General features: G+C 27.5%; 2 protein-coding genes and 1 non-coding gene across 3 annotated transcripts; 2 read left to right on the plus strand and 1 right to left on the minus strand.

Annotated features, from left to right (window-relative positions):
- Nucleotides 1–2,480: 2,480 nt before the first annotated feature.
- Bma-mir-5847.1 lies at nt 2,481–2,557 on the minus strand. The gene has a single exon (XR_006228207.1). It is a non-coding gene; the product is annotated as a pre-microRNA Bma-mir-5847.1 (primary transcript).
- A 1,848-nt stretch (nt 2,558–4,405) lies between these two features.
- Nucleotides 4,406–6,224, plus strand: Bm377 (Uncharacterized protein; the record flags this gene model as incomplete). Its single annotated transcript, XM_001895108.2, has 6 exons — nt 4,406–4,412; nt 4,516–4,580; nt 4,838–4,919; nt 5,116–5,254; nt 5,533–5,644; nt 6,039–6,224. 6 exons carry the CDS (start codon nt 4,406–4,408, stop codon nt 6,222–6,224), a joined length of 591 nt encoding a protein of 196 aa, XP_001895143.1.
- A 1,920-nt stretch (nt 6,225–8,144) lies between these two features.
- Nucleotides 8,145–10,741, plus strand: Bm3827 (Uncharacterized protein; the record flags this gene model as incomplete). The annotated part of the gene is made up of 6 exons (XM_043080044.1): nt 8,145–8,261; nt 8,740–8,932; nt 9,132–9,349; nt 9,678–9,852; nt 10,109–10,263; nt 10,589–10,741. The coding sequence occupies 6 exons, from the start codon at nt 8,145–8,147 to the stop codon at nt 10,739–10,741; spliced, it is 1,011 nt and encodes a 336-aa protein (XP_042935978.1).
- Between the last annotated feature and the right edge of the window lie 2,083 nt (nt 10,742–12,824).

The following is a 12,824-nucleotide window of genomic DNA, read 5'->3' on the forward strand; positions in this document are numbered from 1 at the left end:
AAAGCTGTACTTCTTATTCCTCTTCGTATGGTTGACAGCTTTCGGTATGACATTTAACTTTTGCGCAATGTCCTAAATTATTTCATTCTTAAACAGACATGGAGACTGACGACTGCTCAGTTTTGTCCAGTTTTAACGGCTGTTACTTTTATTGCCATTTTGAATAATGCTTAATCTGACAATTATAAACAATTATAAACAAATTGCAGATTAATGATCTGTTTATTTATATTGAATTTGCAAATTTCTAGCAATTTCATCTGCAAATTTTTATTACTGCACGAGAAATTTCGAAGTTTCAACCTTATATTGGGTGCATGATTGCACAAAACAATCTGGTGGAAAACTTTTTTTTAAGTCAGATTAAGTTTTAAATTTTTATCATTTATGTCAAAATTATCGTTAAGTCAGATTAAAGCACCGTTTTAATTTTGAAGTCAAAAATTTTTAAATCCAGTTTCAATTTAATCAAATATTAAAACTTTACATTTCAAGCAATATAATTAAAACATTTATCTCTTTTGATATAACTATAACATTAAATTGATTAAAATGAACATTGTAATTCCTATTTCACAATGATGTGTGCAAGGTTGATTGGAACTTACTAATAATCTCCAATCGGTTTTCAGTTTTATCAAATTTTGGGCAATATTTCTATCTGTTACAATGCTTGCAATGTACTCAGTAATCATTCGCAATATACGCCATCGTTTTGCATCAATTAATAACGAAACACAAAGTTGGTGATAACAAATCGATTTCTTCCTTATCACATAAGCTTATCATATGACCAAAACTTTTCCATTTCTTTATTATACTGGGAACAAGTTTTAGCTATTTTAAATTTACTAGATTTTGTAAAATTCATTTGAGTATTACTAAGTCTTAGTTTATTGCTTATTTCGAATTAAATATGGAAATTTTAAAAACTTTTGCAATTATTCTTTAATTATGGGACGAATACGTTGGAAATTACCACATACGAACGATAAATATGGAATGAATACGTTGGAAATTACCAAATACGAACGATCAATGTTAATTCAAGCAGCATTAACTTCTGGTGGATTAATAATTGGAGCCATATCATTCGGCTTTCTGTCAAACATTTTGATACAGATTTTTGATCAAAAAGCTTTATTACCAATAAACATTTCCCACTGCTCATATATCCTTTTATATCGTTGTACATTGCCAACAGCTTTTTTCTTAACGAACCAACGTGCTCGTAAATATCTATGTTCACGTTTGAGAAATAATGTTGTAAAACCTATCCCACGTCTAACAAAATAAGTTATCGGAGAAAGATAGCGTACATGAACAACTTTAGAGCATTTACTTCTTGACATGATTCAAATATCAATGATAGCTTTTTCTTTTTTTTTTTTTTTTTGCAAACTTGAAATGATGATGAAAACGATACATCTGCTACCTATATACACCAACTTTATTTATTAGCTATATATGTAAAATATTTTTCATAGATGTTATCAAAAATCGAATAATGTATAAAATGCAAGAGTAATCTTTTATTACGATTAAATCGACGAAATATTTCTGTAAAATGTTGAAAGAGCTTCGAAATAAATTCGCTTACATTCAATGCATCTCACTTGAATCACTTTGTCACTCACATAATCAGTGTCACTCATTTATGTCAACCATTAAGTTAAATCTGAAGAATTGTCCACTATAGTGAATTTGACCAGCTAGGAAATGCATATGAATGGGAATCTCTTATGTGATGAAACCGATAGTTTTTTGTAGAAAAGTTAAGTAGTCTCAAATGAAAAAAAAAATCACCTTCATATGTCAAAATAATGATAATGATCGAATGAAAAGAGAAAAATTCTCAAAAATTTTCAAATAAAAAGTTAAGCTATCATTAATGCATTACCGTATGCCAATAATATTTTCAATGCTTCATTATCTATGCGAAATGTTTCGCTTATACTTCCGGATGAGTTCAGATATGGCTGCACTATATTTCCGGTTGTAACTTGACGTGGAGAACTCAGATCAAATAGGTTATAAGAACCAAAGACATCAATTAATGTTATCTAGGCTTAACCTTCCTTTCTTCTGCCCATTTCACTTGTATTTCAATTATCCTTTAATACTATGAAGAAATGAAGAAAACTGTAAGAAAATATAAACTGAAAAAATGAGAACATACTTTGAGAGATGAAAATAGAGAAAATAATGGTAGCATTGTGAGTCTGCTTGAAATGTCAGTCTTGAAAGAGTTCCTGAACTGAAAAAAAAATGCAAACTCAACATTCCTTTAAAATACATATTGATATAAATACATGCCGACTGTCATCGCAAAACACTTTTATAGGTGTCATCCGAAATTACACATTCAAGAACTGTAAACATTAGATTTATTAATACTAGATTTAACTTCTTGTCCAAAAGCTATTTAATCAAACAAACCTTAATTCCACTTTGATTGCCACATCGACCAATTCGGGCAATAATGACCAGAAGCAACCCAAATAATTTGCAGTCACACCAGAAAGACTGCAAAATAGTTGGGTTGTTTCCGGAAATTGAAAGGAAAAGGGAAGCAATAAGTGAAAGTGGCATTTGCACATCATATCGCTGTAACAGTGCCCACATTTTCAAATGGAATTCAAATTAAGCACAGAGTGGTCGTTGCACCTCGGCGGTTTTGTCCAACTTGCACCATAGCTTTAAATGACGCAAAAGGGTGAACGGAATTAACGACGGTGCATGTGTTATACGGTGGGAAAATGAAAGAAGAGAATTTTGAAGGGGAAATCATTAACCAATTTAACCGGTGAACCAGAATGGGACATAGCATGTGATCACATTGTCGGTTTCAGAAGAATGAGAAAACGAATTAGCTTCTGTATCTATTGAAAAAGGTCATCAACGGTTTCTCGAATCAGTTATCAATTAAATCTCGACACACTTTTTTTTTTTTTCACATTGCTAATTTTGTATTGTTCACGGCTATCATACAAAGTAAACTTCACCGTCCTAATCTTAACGTTTTGCTCGTGCATCTCGTAAAGATATTGAAAAATTCATTGTCCAATTCATGTAGAAAAGCAATATTTTTATAAATCATAAGTTTGTTTCACGGTTTTGTCAAAATTCTTTGAGGATTTTCTTTACTTTACCATTTCCGTTGTTATTTCGCTACTTTTTTAATTTCCCAGATTTTGTTAATGACAAAAGACTCAATGAATGACAGAAAGATTCTGATTTGTCATCATTTATGCTACAAGTGTTACTATTTCTTTGTTCGACAAAATTTTGATATTATTTTTATCACCTGACAAATGTTAAGTTTAGTGATGTGAGGCATTGCCCAGTGCTTCTCCTTTCATAAAAATGAGCTTTGCTGGAAGTGAGAAATTAACTGTTGTAAACTTTGATGAAGATCTTGAGAGCTATCCAAATAAACTCTGAATTTCAAAATTCTTTATGCGACAAAAAAACCATTGGCAGAGTAACCGTCAATTGTGCATTTGTAGTGTTAATATCATAAAATTTTCCGTTTACCAAAATTAATCATTAAAAAGTTCATATTAGAATTTTCTCTTTTTTCGTTTCTTTTTTTATTTATACAATCTTTTTAGCTTTGCAAAAACTTAATTAGGAATTAATGAAATCAAAATTACTTATAAAAAATGAATTTAGTTAATAGGAAAGCCTATTGCAAACTATTTAAATCTTATTTAAATCTGCATTACAATCCTAGACATGCCTTCTTTATTGATCAAAAGAAAAGGTAAATCTTTTGTTGGAAGAATAAAACGAGACACGAAATAATAATTAAAAATTAAAATATAATATTGTTTTTTATGAATGATTACTCTAATGTGAAATAATGAAAGTAAGTAAACGTGAAGAAAAAAGATATATGAGCAGTTATTTTTGCTTCCATTTAATGTTATTAAATGTGTATGTATATGTGATAGAAAATTCAGTGATTTTCTTATAATAGTAATTTTAGAGTTAAAATGAAAAAGCTTTTAAAAAAAATATATATGAAATCTCTAACGAATCTATAAATGTATCTACAGATTCATTTATAATGATTTTATCTACAATTTCTAATGATTTTATCTACAATTTCTATAATAAATCCTCAAGAAGGGAGGTTTAATTGATGCAAGATCAAAATCCAATATTGTCATCATCCAATCCTGAAGTTATCATCGAATCCTTAAGTTAATTGGGATAGTTAAAAAAGATATAAGATAATTGGCAAGATTGTTCGGCAGTGAAAACATTTTAATTTAAATTTGAGTTTCAATTCTTTTTTTTGTAATTTGTCGGCTTTCTCTTAATATAACTTAAGAAATTCTTTTAATTTGAGCTAATTTACTTCTCATAGTGCGGCTGCTTCTCCTAACTGTTATCTAAAATGACTGGTAATCAGATCGTTAGATATTCTGCATCATTATTGCTCCTACATTGATCCAAATCTCTAATTTATTTACTCAAATCATTGCTTCGAAATTAAGTTTTTTTCAGGTTTAAAACTTATTATCACACTGATATTTATCTTTCAAGCTAGTATTAGTGGACAGGCTAAAGATGTTGGTATTTGTCTTTTTAAAAAAAATTTAAAATAATCTGAATCTAATAACGATCGTTTCAAGTTATTTTAGAAGTGATTCGGTTTTAATAAGCCAATTAAAAAATCAGGAGACAATTACATTTAATCGAATTTTCTTCTTGAAAGATTACGGAAAATGTTATCCTCATTCTCGCTTCTTTCTCTCCCTTTCTCTCTCTCAGGGAAAAAAAAAAACTTACATTGAAGTAATACTGAGAGAAAGTTAATTCTTTTCAGAGCAAGCAAACAAGACATGAACATAAATATAAAATTTATGCAAATCACAGTTTGCAGTGCAGTTATAATCCTTTCTTAAGCCGTAATTTTTTTTTTTTTAATTTACTAATATTAATTAGTTATGATCTAAAACTAATTTCAAATGATCTTAATGTCGCTCAATACTTCATTAATCTATTAACTAAATAACGAAGAACTAGTATTGTTTGAAAAGCTTAAATTTTCAATTCTCGGATTTTCTTAAAGTTTTCTTATATTCTTGAAAAAGTTTTTTTTAGTAAGTAATGATTTTAATACGGCTAAAACAAAAGCGCCAATGAAGAATGCTTATGATTTATTGAATAATATTTCCAAGCAAATTTGTCAAGAAACTAAACGGTTATGCATTTTTATTAAACATAACGCTGATGCAATTTTGTAAGTTATTTACATCATTTTTAATGCTTACAAAAAATGCTCTCCATGTTAATTAATTAATTAATTAATTATTCCCCTGCCCCCCTCTTTCCCATTTATCCATCAAATAATTTATCTTTACAAATTTTAAATTGACCTCTCACTTTTTTGTTGAGTTATTTACTAAATGATATATTTATGTATTCATTAGATTAGTTATAATTGACAATTCATCAATTCTAATTTAAAAATATGTATTTAATGAGTGATATTTGAAAAAAAAAAAAGGTTTTTTTTAGATATGGTTCAATTACTTTCCTTATTTTGAACATTATTGGTGCACTGCTTGTCGTCTTTTTGCTCAGCCTGAAAATTATGTTTGAGTTTCAAATTATATCTGAAAACATTAAGGTTATGATATTTTTAAATATTTTGAATCTTTGCTTTTATTAGAGAATTTCATAAAAGAAAAATGCTTTGATTAGAAATCTGAGAATTTCAGTTTCTGATCACAAATCTAATCAATAATTTTAGTAAATAAATAATTATTATCATCCATATAAAACATAGTAAATGCTGAAAATTATAATTTTATGATTTATAAATAGCCCAAAGGCTAATTTTTATTATAGTTAAAGAGGATCTTTTAGAAATTAAGCTTATAAATGATTAAAGTAGATTTAATTTCAAAAATCTCCAAAACAGAAAGGACTGAAATGAAATTTAAAAAGAAAAGGATTGGATTGATTTTTTATCTTTCATGTATTCAATTTCTATCAATGATTATATATTTTTCGATTTTCAGGTCTTACAAAAGGATTTAGAGAAAGTGCTAACAAAGATCAACGAAAATGTGATGTTATCTGATTCAAAATTAAATCATAATCGTTTCACTAAAGTAAACGCAACTAAACAAACATATCCGATATTACATCTATTTCGAAAACGAGAATTAAATGAGGAGGAAACTACCTGTCATACTAGTGCTTGAAGGATGTTTAATTACTGATAAGAAATTACAGATTATACTAATGATATTTCAGTAGAATAATAGAAAAATATTTAAGTGAACAAAATATTTTAACATTTAAATGTATTAATAAATAAACGAAGGTAAATTACAATTGCATTTAATTACTTGAAGTGGTGGTCGAAATGTATGCTAAAGCACCAACCATTCAAGGCTAAACTAATTTAGGATGATAAAACAAATTATTTCAAAATGTTTTATAATTCTGAAAATGAAAAGGAAAACATAAAAATCGGAATTAAAAAACAAGAACTTAAAAATGTTACGTATATAGATGTAACGAATGTTAACGATTAACAAAAAATGAAATATCTATTTTAAAAGATTATAAAATATTTCCTTAAAAATAAATATTATTGTTTTGTCATTAGCCTATCGATCGTATGTTTCTAGATTTTTGTTGAATTCAAAAAAATTTTTTGAATAGAAAACTATTAAACTTTGTTAGGAATATGACAGAACGAAAATTTGAGAATTTTTTTGAAAACTTTATTTTTATACTTTTTTATGTCTTTGGAATACTTAAAAATTTCTTTGAAAAGGAAAACAACGTCACATTATGTCACCAAATTATGAATTTTAGAATTCAAATCCTAGTTCGAATGGACATTTGTATTTTCTTGAATGCCTTTAAATGATCAGTTATTCCATTTTCTTTCTTTCAGACAATAATTTAAATTTTTCAGATTCTAATTTATTCTAAAATTATTACCAGAAAATAATAAATTTTTTTGTTTTCTTTTCTAGTAAATGCTAAAAAGATATTAAAAGAAAAAAATTGAGAAATTATTTGTTTATTGTTGTCGTTTTGCTTCTATCACAAATTTGTTTTTACCAAGAAATCAGCTTTAGAATTGCTATGGTTTTGATATTTTTTGAAGGTCTGGGTGGGTAAACGAGTCGAAATAATGTCTTCAATTTCTGTCTTATATTTATCATTTAACAGTTATAGAAAGATATGCATGCCATTAACTGCGTTTTTTTTTTTTTTTTTTAATTTTTTTTATAGAATTTTAAAGCGATTTCAGTTTTCAAAAGTTGCTGAAATTTGCGATAAATGATTCATATTATTTTCTTTCGCCCTTTTTCTTTGTTTCAATTTTCATTTCACATTTCTATCATGAAATATTTGTGAATATAAAGCACTCTCGAGTTTCGGTGAGATAAACTAATGACGAAAACATTTCACACTTAGTTAACATTCTTACTCCTAATATTTATGAGATATTTTTTTACGTCGGAGAGAAAATTTTCTTGCTAGGATATTCCCTCGCATATTGTTTTTCGTTGAGACGGTGGTCGTACAAAACGACAATAAAAAAATTAAATTATAAGTGATTCGGACAAGGGTTCAAATGGAATGAGAAATGGAAAACATTTTGGATTAAAATACAAAAAATTAAAGTTAAAAAGCAAATAATGCTGAAAGATATAATGTATACGGATATGATAATATGTAACGATTAACGGAAAATGAATTATTTATTTGAAACAATTTTCAATCATTTCCTTTTAAAAGATAAACATCATTATTTGGTTGTCATGTCGATCATATTTTGTATATGTCATCAGTTTAAAAAATTTAGTTGAATGAGAAAACTGTCAGACTTTGTTAAAAGTATGGTGGGATGAAAATATCAAGATGAAATTTGTTGAAAAAGTCTGCCATTATAGTTTGTTATGCCTTTGTACTTTCGTGCAAGGAAATAAATGTGTGATCACTGGTGGCTTGTTAATTTAAATTAATGCTTAAATTATTTGCATATATTTGTTCAGAAAGAATTGCGGAAAGCTTTTTAAATTTGTTTAGAATTTTAGCATATATCATTGAAATACAGAAATCCATCTGAAGTCGGTTGTCAGCTTTGTTTCAACGAAAAAATGAGTGCAAAACTGGATCACGAAAATGTTTCAGATCTTAGTGATTACGAGAAGGATGACAGACATTCAGCAACACCTCAAGAAGTTGTTGATAAAATTGCGAAAGGTGGTGAAGAGGTAATGGTTATTTTAATTAATCATTTAAGTTGGCTAATCGAAAAAAAAGTAAAAATATAAATATAATTTCATTAAATCCACTAGGCCAATTAATTAATAAAGCATTAAGCGTTTATTCAAATTATCTACACTAATTTTCTGATTATTAAATTACACAATATTATGGTTGGAAATAAGAAAACTGGCATGGACTCTGAAAAATCTTAACTTTTAGCTTTGAAATTTTCTTACGATTTGTTGAATTCTAAATTTTCATCAATTTAATTGATATGATAATAAGTAAGGAAGCTAACATTGTCTTAAAGCTTTTTAAAAGATGATTCTCAGCTATTGCTACTAACATATGGTAATATCTTTAGAAAATTTCCCCTTGAAAATCGTATATTCCATCATGGATTTACCGTCTTAGATGTTCGTTGCAACAGTATTAATAGTTTTGTCAACCGTTGTTAATTAATTAATTTACGATTAAATTCAGACAATTGTCGAATGGCATAATATAATCCTTAGAGAGCCGCCAAAATTTGATGCATTTTTGGAACAAGCAAATATGTTAAAAAATCGTTATCCAAATGTAATTTTATATGATCGATCACGTGTTAAACTACTTGGTGACAAATTGGGTGACGATTATTATCACGCATCATATGTTGATTCATACGACCGACCAGGTCTAGTTATTATTTGCTATAACATTTGCTTATCATGAAAATGCAATATAAACTAACTAACTAGCATTCATCTATTTGTCATAAAACTTTCAAACGATGATTCACTCCGTTACTTCTTCATTTGCTGCCTTACATTTAAACAGAAAGCCAATTTTGCACGCAAAATTTTGTATTGAATTTATTAAATTAAAATTTACAGACGGTTTTATACTTGCACAAGCACCATTTGATGAAACGACCGAATCTGATTTTTGGCGAATGATAATTCAAACAAATACAAAACTAATCGTTCTCTTAACGGATGTTAATAATCGAGAAGGAAATCGTCTAATCAAGCACTTTTGGCCAGAATCAGATGCAAATTCCCGTAATTACACAGGAGCTAATATTAAAGTAAATTATACAAAGAGCGATGCTGTAAGTTTCATTTATAATTTTTAATTCAACAGTTCATATCAATGAAATGATACAAGAAATAATGTGTTTAAGAGATACTACCAAAAATCATTATTCTAGACAGATATGACACTGATACATTGTTATTATATTCATGTTTATCGGTGATACTATTGAAAACACTGAAATAAGAAGAAATAATTAAACTAATGGAATAATTTGTTGAAAATAAAATACAAATGTATTTATTGATAAAAACTGTAACTATTTTAATGTTTTAATTTTCCAATTGAAAACAAAAGTGTAAATTTAACTTCTCCTAAAATCAATAATTTTGACTTAAAAACAGACTGCATTGTACGATTGGTACAAATTTTCGATTAGCAATATTGTCGACAAATCTATGAATACAATCACAGTAACAATGTTACAATATCGAAAATGGATATATGATAAGATTATTCCAGATAATTTATTAGAATTTCGATCCGAGGTTAGTAGTTCTTTTCTCTTCAATATTATAAGTACGATTATATTCACTTTATTTCTTTTCTACTAAAAACTGAACAGAACTCAAACTATCAAAAAAGTAATACAATTATTTTGATGTTAAATTAATTTTGACTGAAAATAATAATAGAAAATTAGGAAACCAAATTATTACTTATCATCAATTTAAGAATGCTAATAATATATTTTCCAATTCATCATAAAAAAAAGAAGAAAAATACAATTCTTAATTGTTTATGTTTTTGTTACTCGTAAGGCTGGCTAATTCAGAAATAAAAATTTTTCATGTTAAAAGATGGGAAACAAAAATGATGAAAAATGGCAATGTGGGACCGATATGTCTTTTATGTCCTACGGGCGTTCATCGTTCTGGTACTTATGCTATTCTTGACATTGTCTTGGATCGAGTGACTGCTGAGAAAAAGGTATAATTATAGTTAAATGATAATGTTTACATTTGTTAGATTATTAAAACTGCTGTATGGATGTTCATATTGCTCAAATTTACAGTTAAATTCACTTTCATTCATTAAAATTAACTTTTTTGCTATATTTTTCTTATGTTACCAAACGTCAAAATGTTGAAAGAATTTTGTCATTAATGAATTTAATATGTATGGAATAATTTTATTATTTATAAAAGGAATAATTCACAGAAAATTTTAAGAATTCCTGTTTTTTTGAATAATCTAATCTCGGAAATTTCCAGAGAATATTTCTTTTTTCCCAAACGCTCTATCTAAATTTCAGGTTGGGTTGTTGGAAACAGCAAGTATTGTCCGGAAACAACGTTACGGTTGCATGTCCTATTACTCACATTACAGCCATGTGGCTGATTTAGTCGTTCGATATGCTATAGCTACGGGTATCGTCGACATTGGGCAAATAAAGCAGCAGGAATAAAGTTTAAAATAATCTGTGAATCATCATTGCATTATAATTCAAATAAAAGCTATTTGCAATCATAAAAAATTATTGTTGGATAAAAGGTAGAAAATATGGGTGAAATTATGTGGTAAAAAGTTTGAAGAATTATAAAGAAGAAAGAAGAGGAAATTTAAAACGCAATTTAATGTATTTTGAGAAGCACGAAATTTGTTTTGGAAAATTGAACATTATATATGCTTATTCTAATATATAGAAAAATTTGTCTATAAAGAAATATATAAAGGAAAACTTATGTCAATAAGTTAAATGAACATTGAAAGATATGAGAAAGAAATAGGAAAAAATTTTTCGAATTGGAATTTCACTCAAGATCCTTAATTTTAATACAGCATATGGAATTGAAAATGAAATTATAACTGCTTGAATTTAAAAGGAATATATGTAATTAATTATTAAATGAGTCAATTTCGAAACGACTATCAGTCATTACCTGATCCAATTGATATGAATTAAGAAAACAGAATTGAACAAAGCTAAATGCAAATACTTATGATACTTCTTCGTATTCCAATGTAAAAACACTTCAGTGATTGTTTCATAATAAAATCAATACTCCATTAGGGCCTGAAATGTTAGAAACAGTTTTTGATTTGTATTTATTCCTTCCGAAACCACTAGAAAATACTAAAAGGCATAGAAATACTGAAGTGTTTTTTAAATATCTAAACTAATGAAAATGAAAAAATCGCTTCAGCTTATTCATTGCAACCTAATTATTAGTCATATCATTTATTTTTTAAGGCTGTCATCACTACCGTCATGTTTTTTTTTTTTTTTTTTTTTAATATTAAATTCAGTTTATAACTGGCAGAAGAGATTGCATTTATGTTTTATGGAAAATATTGGAATAAATTTATTAGTGTTTAAAATTTTGTGAAAATAAATTGTATGAATTGCGGATAAAGTAATATTACGAGAAAATGATATTAATGCTAACCTTTTTTATGCACAGAAATTAAGCTCTTCATATTATTTATCGCTTCCAGGAGTTGCTCATCCTCAATCACTTTGTTTACGCAATGAAAATAGAGTTCGTGTTCAAAATGCTAATTAAAATATTACTTTTATGAATTTTGAAATTTCATTTAAAAAAAGAAAAGCAAATTTGTAACTTTCTGTGTTTTTAAAGTTTCTAACTTTCTGTGACATAATAAAGTTACGAAAACAACCTACAAAACTGTCCATTCTGATAATTTTTCAGACAGTGGTAGTATCTCTGAAAAAATACCAATGACAAGTTTGTTTGTCACAAATATTTAATCTAATATTTTCCGAAACGTATGTGATGATAGAAGAAATATTCGTAATTTCGGTTCCTAAATTCTGGAAAACAAAATGAGTCAATCTTTTAATGATGTTCAGATCATATCCTAATTTTTATAAATTATTTACTAATTTCTAGTGATTTAGTTTAAGAAACATTGCAGCATTTCAAGAATTCTTAAGCACTTAAATTATAAATGATTGAAAAACCACCTTGTAATTTCCAGCATTTTTTTAAAATTTTCTCAAACTTTACAGCGGTATCATAACATGATCAGTTGACTGATTCACGTAAAAACAATTGGCTTAAATTATGCAAGCGATCCGCTGGAAATTGCGCAATCTCAAATAACTGTCACTTTTATACGTCAAAGTAATTGCACTGAAATTAATGTTTTAAAAATCACACATTTATAATTATTGAATCAAACTGTTTGGTGGGAAATGGAAAATTATAAGAGTGGAAATTATAATGTCACATTACAATTTCTGACCAAACACTTCTAAAATTAACCTATCGAATAGCGTGTCGAGTTTGCAGAAACATTTAAAGAATTAAAAATAGGTGTGAAAAAATGATAAAGTGGAATTATTTTGAAAGCCAGTTTATACTTTTCCAAGTCCAAGTGCCTGTGAAAATGCAGGTCACTCTCGACAATATCAACGATACTCAAATGATAGTGATTAATAATTGCTAAGTTTCATTTTGACTTGAAATGGAAACTTCGTTAGGTTTTATCATCTGTGATATGTTATTTGCCCTCAATTAGAGCAA

This window comes from Brugia malayi (genome assembly GCF_000002995.4).
Source record: "Brugia malayi strain FR3 genome assembly, contig: Bm_v4_Chr3_scaffold_001, whole genome shotgun sequence".
Lineage (NCBI taxonomy): Eukaryota > Metazoa > Nematoda > Chromadorea > Rhabditida > Onchocercidae > Brugia > Brugia malayi.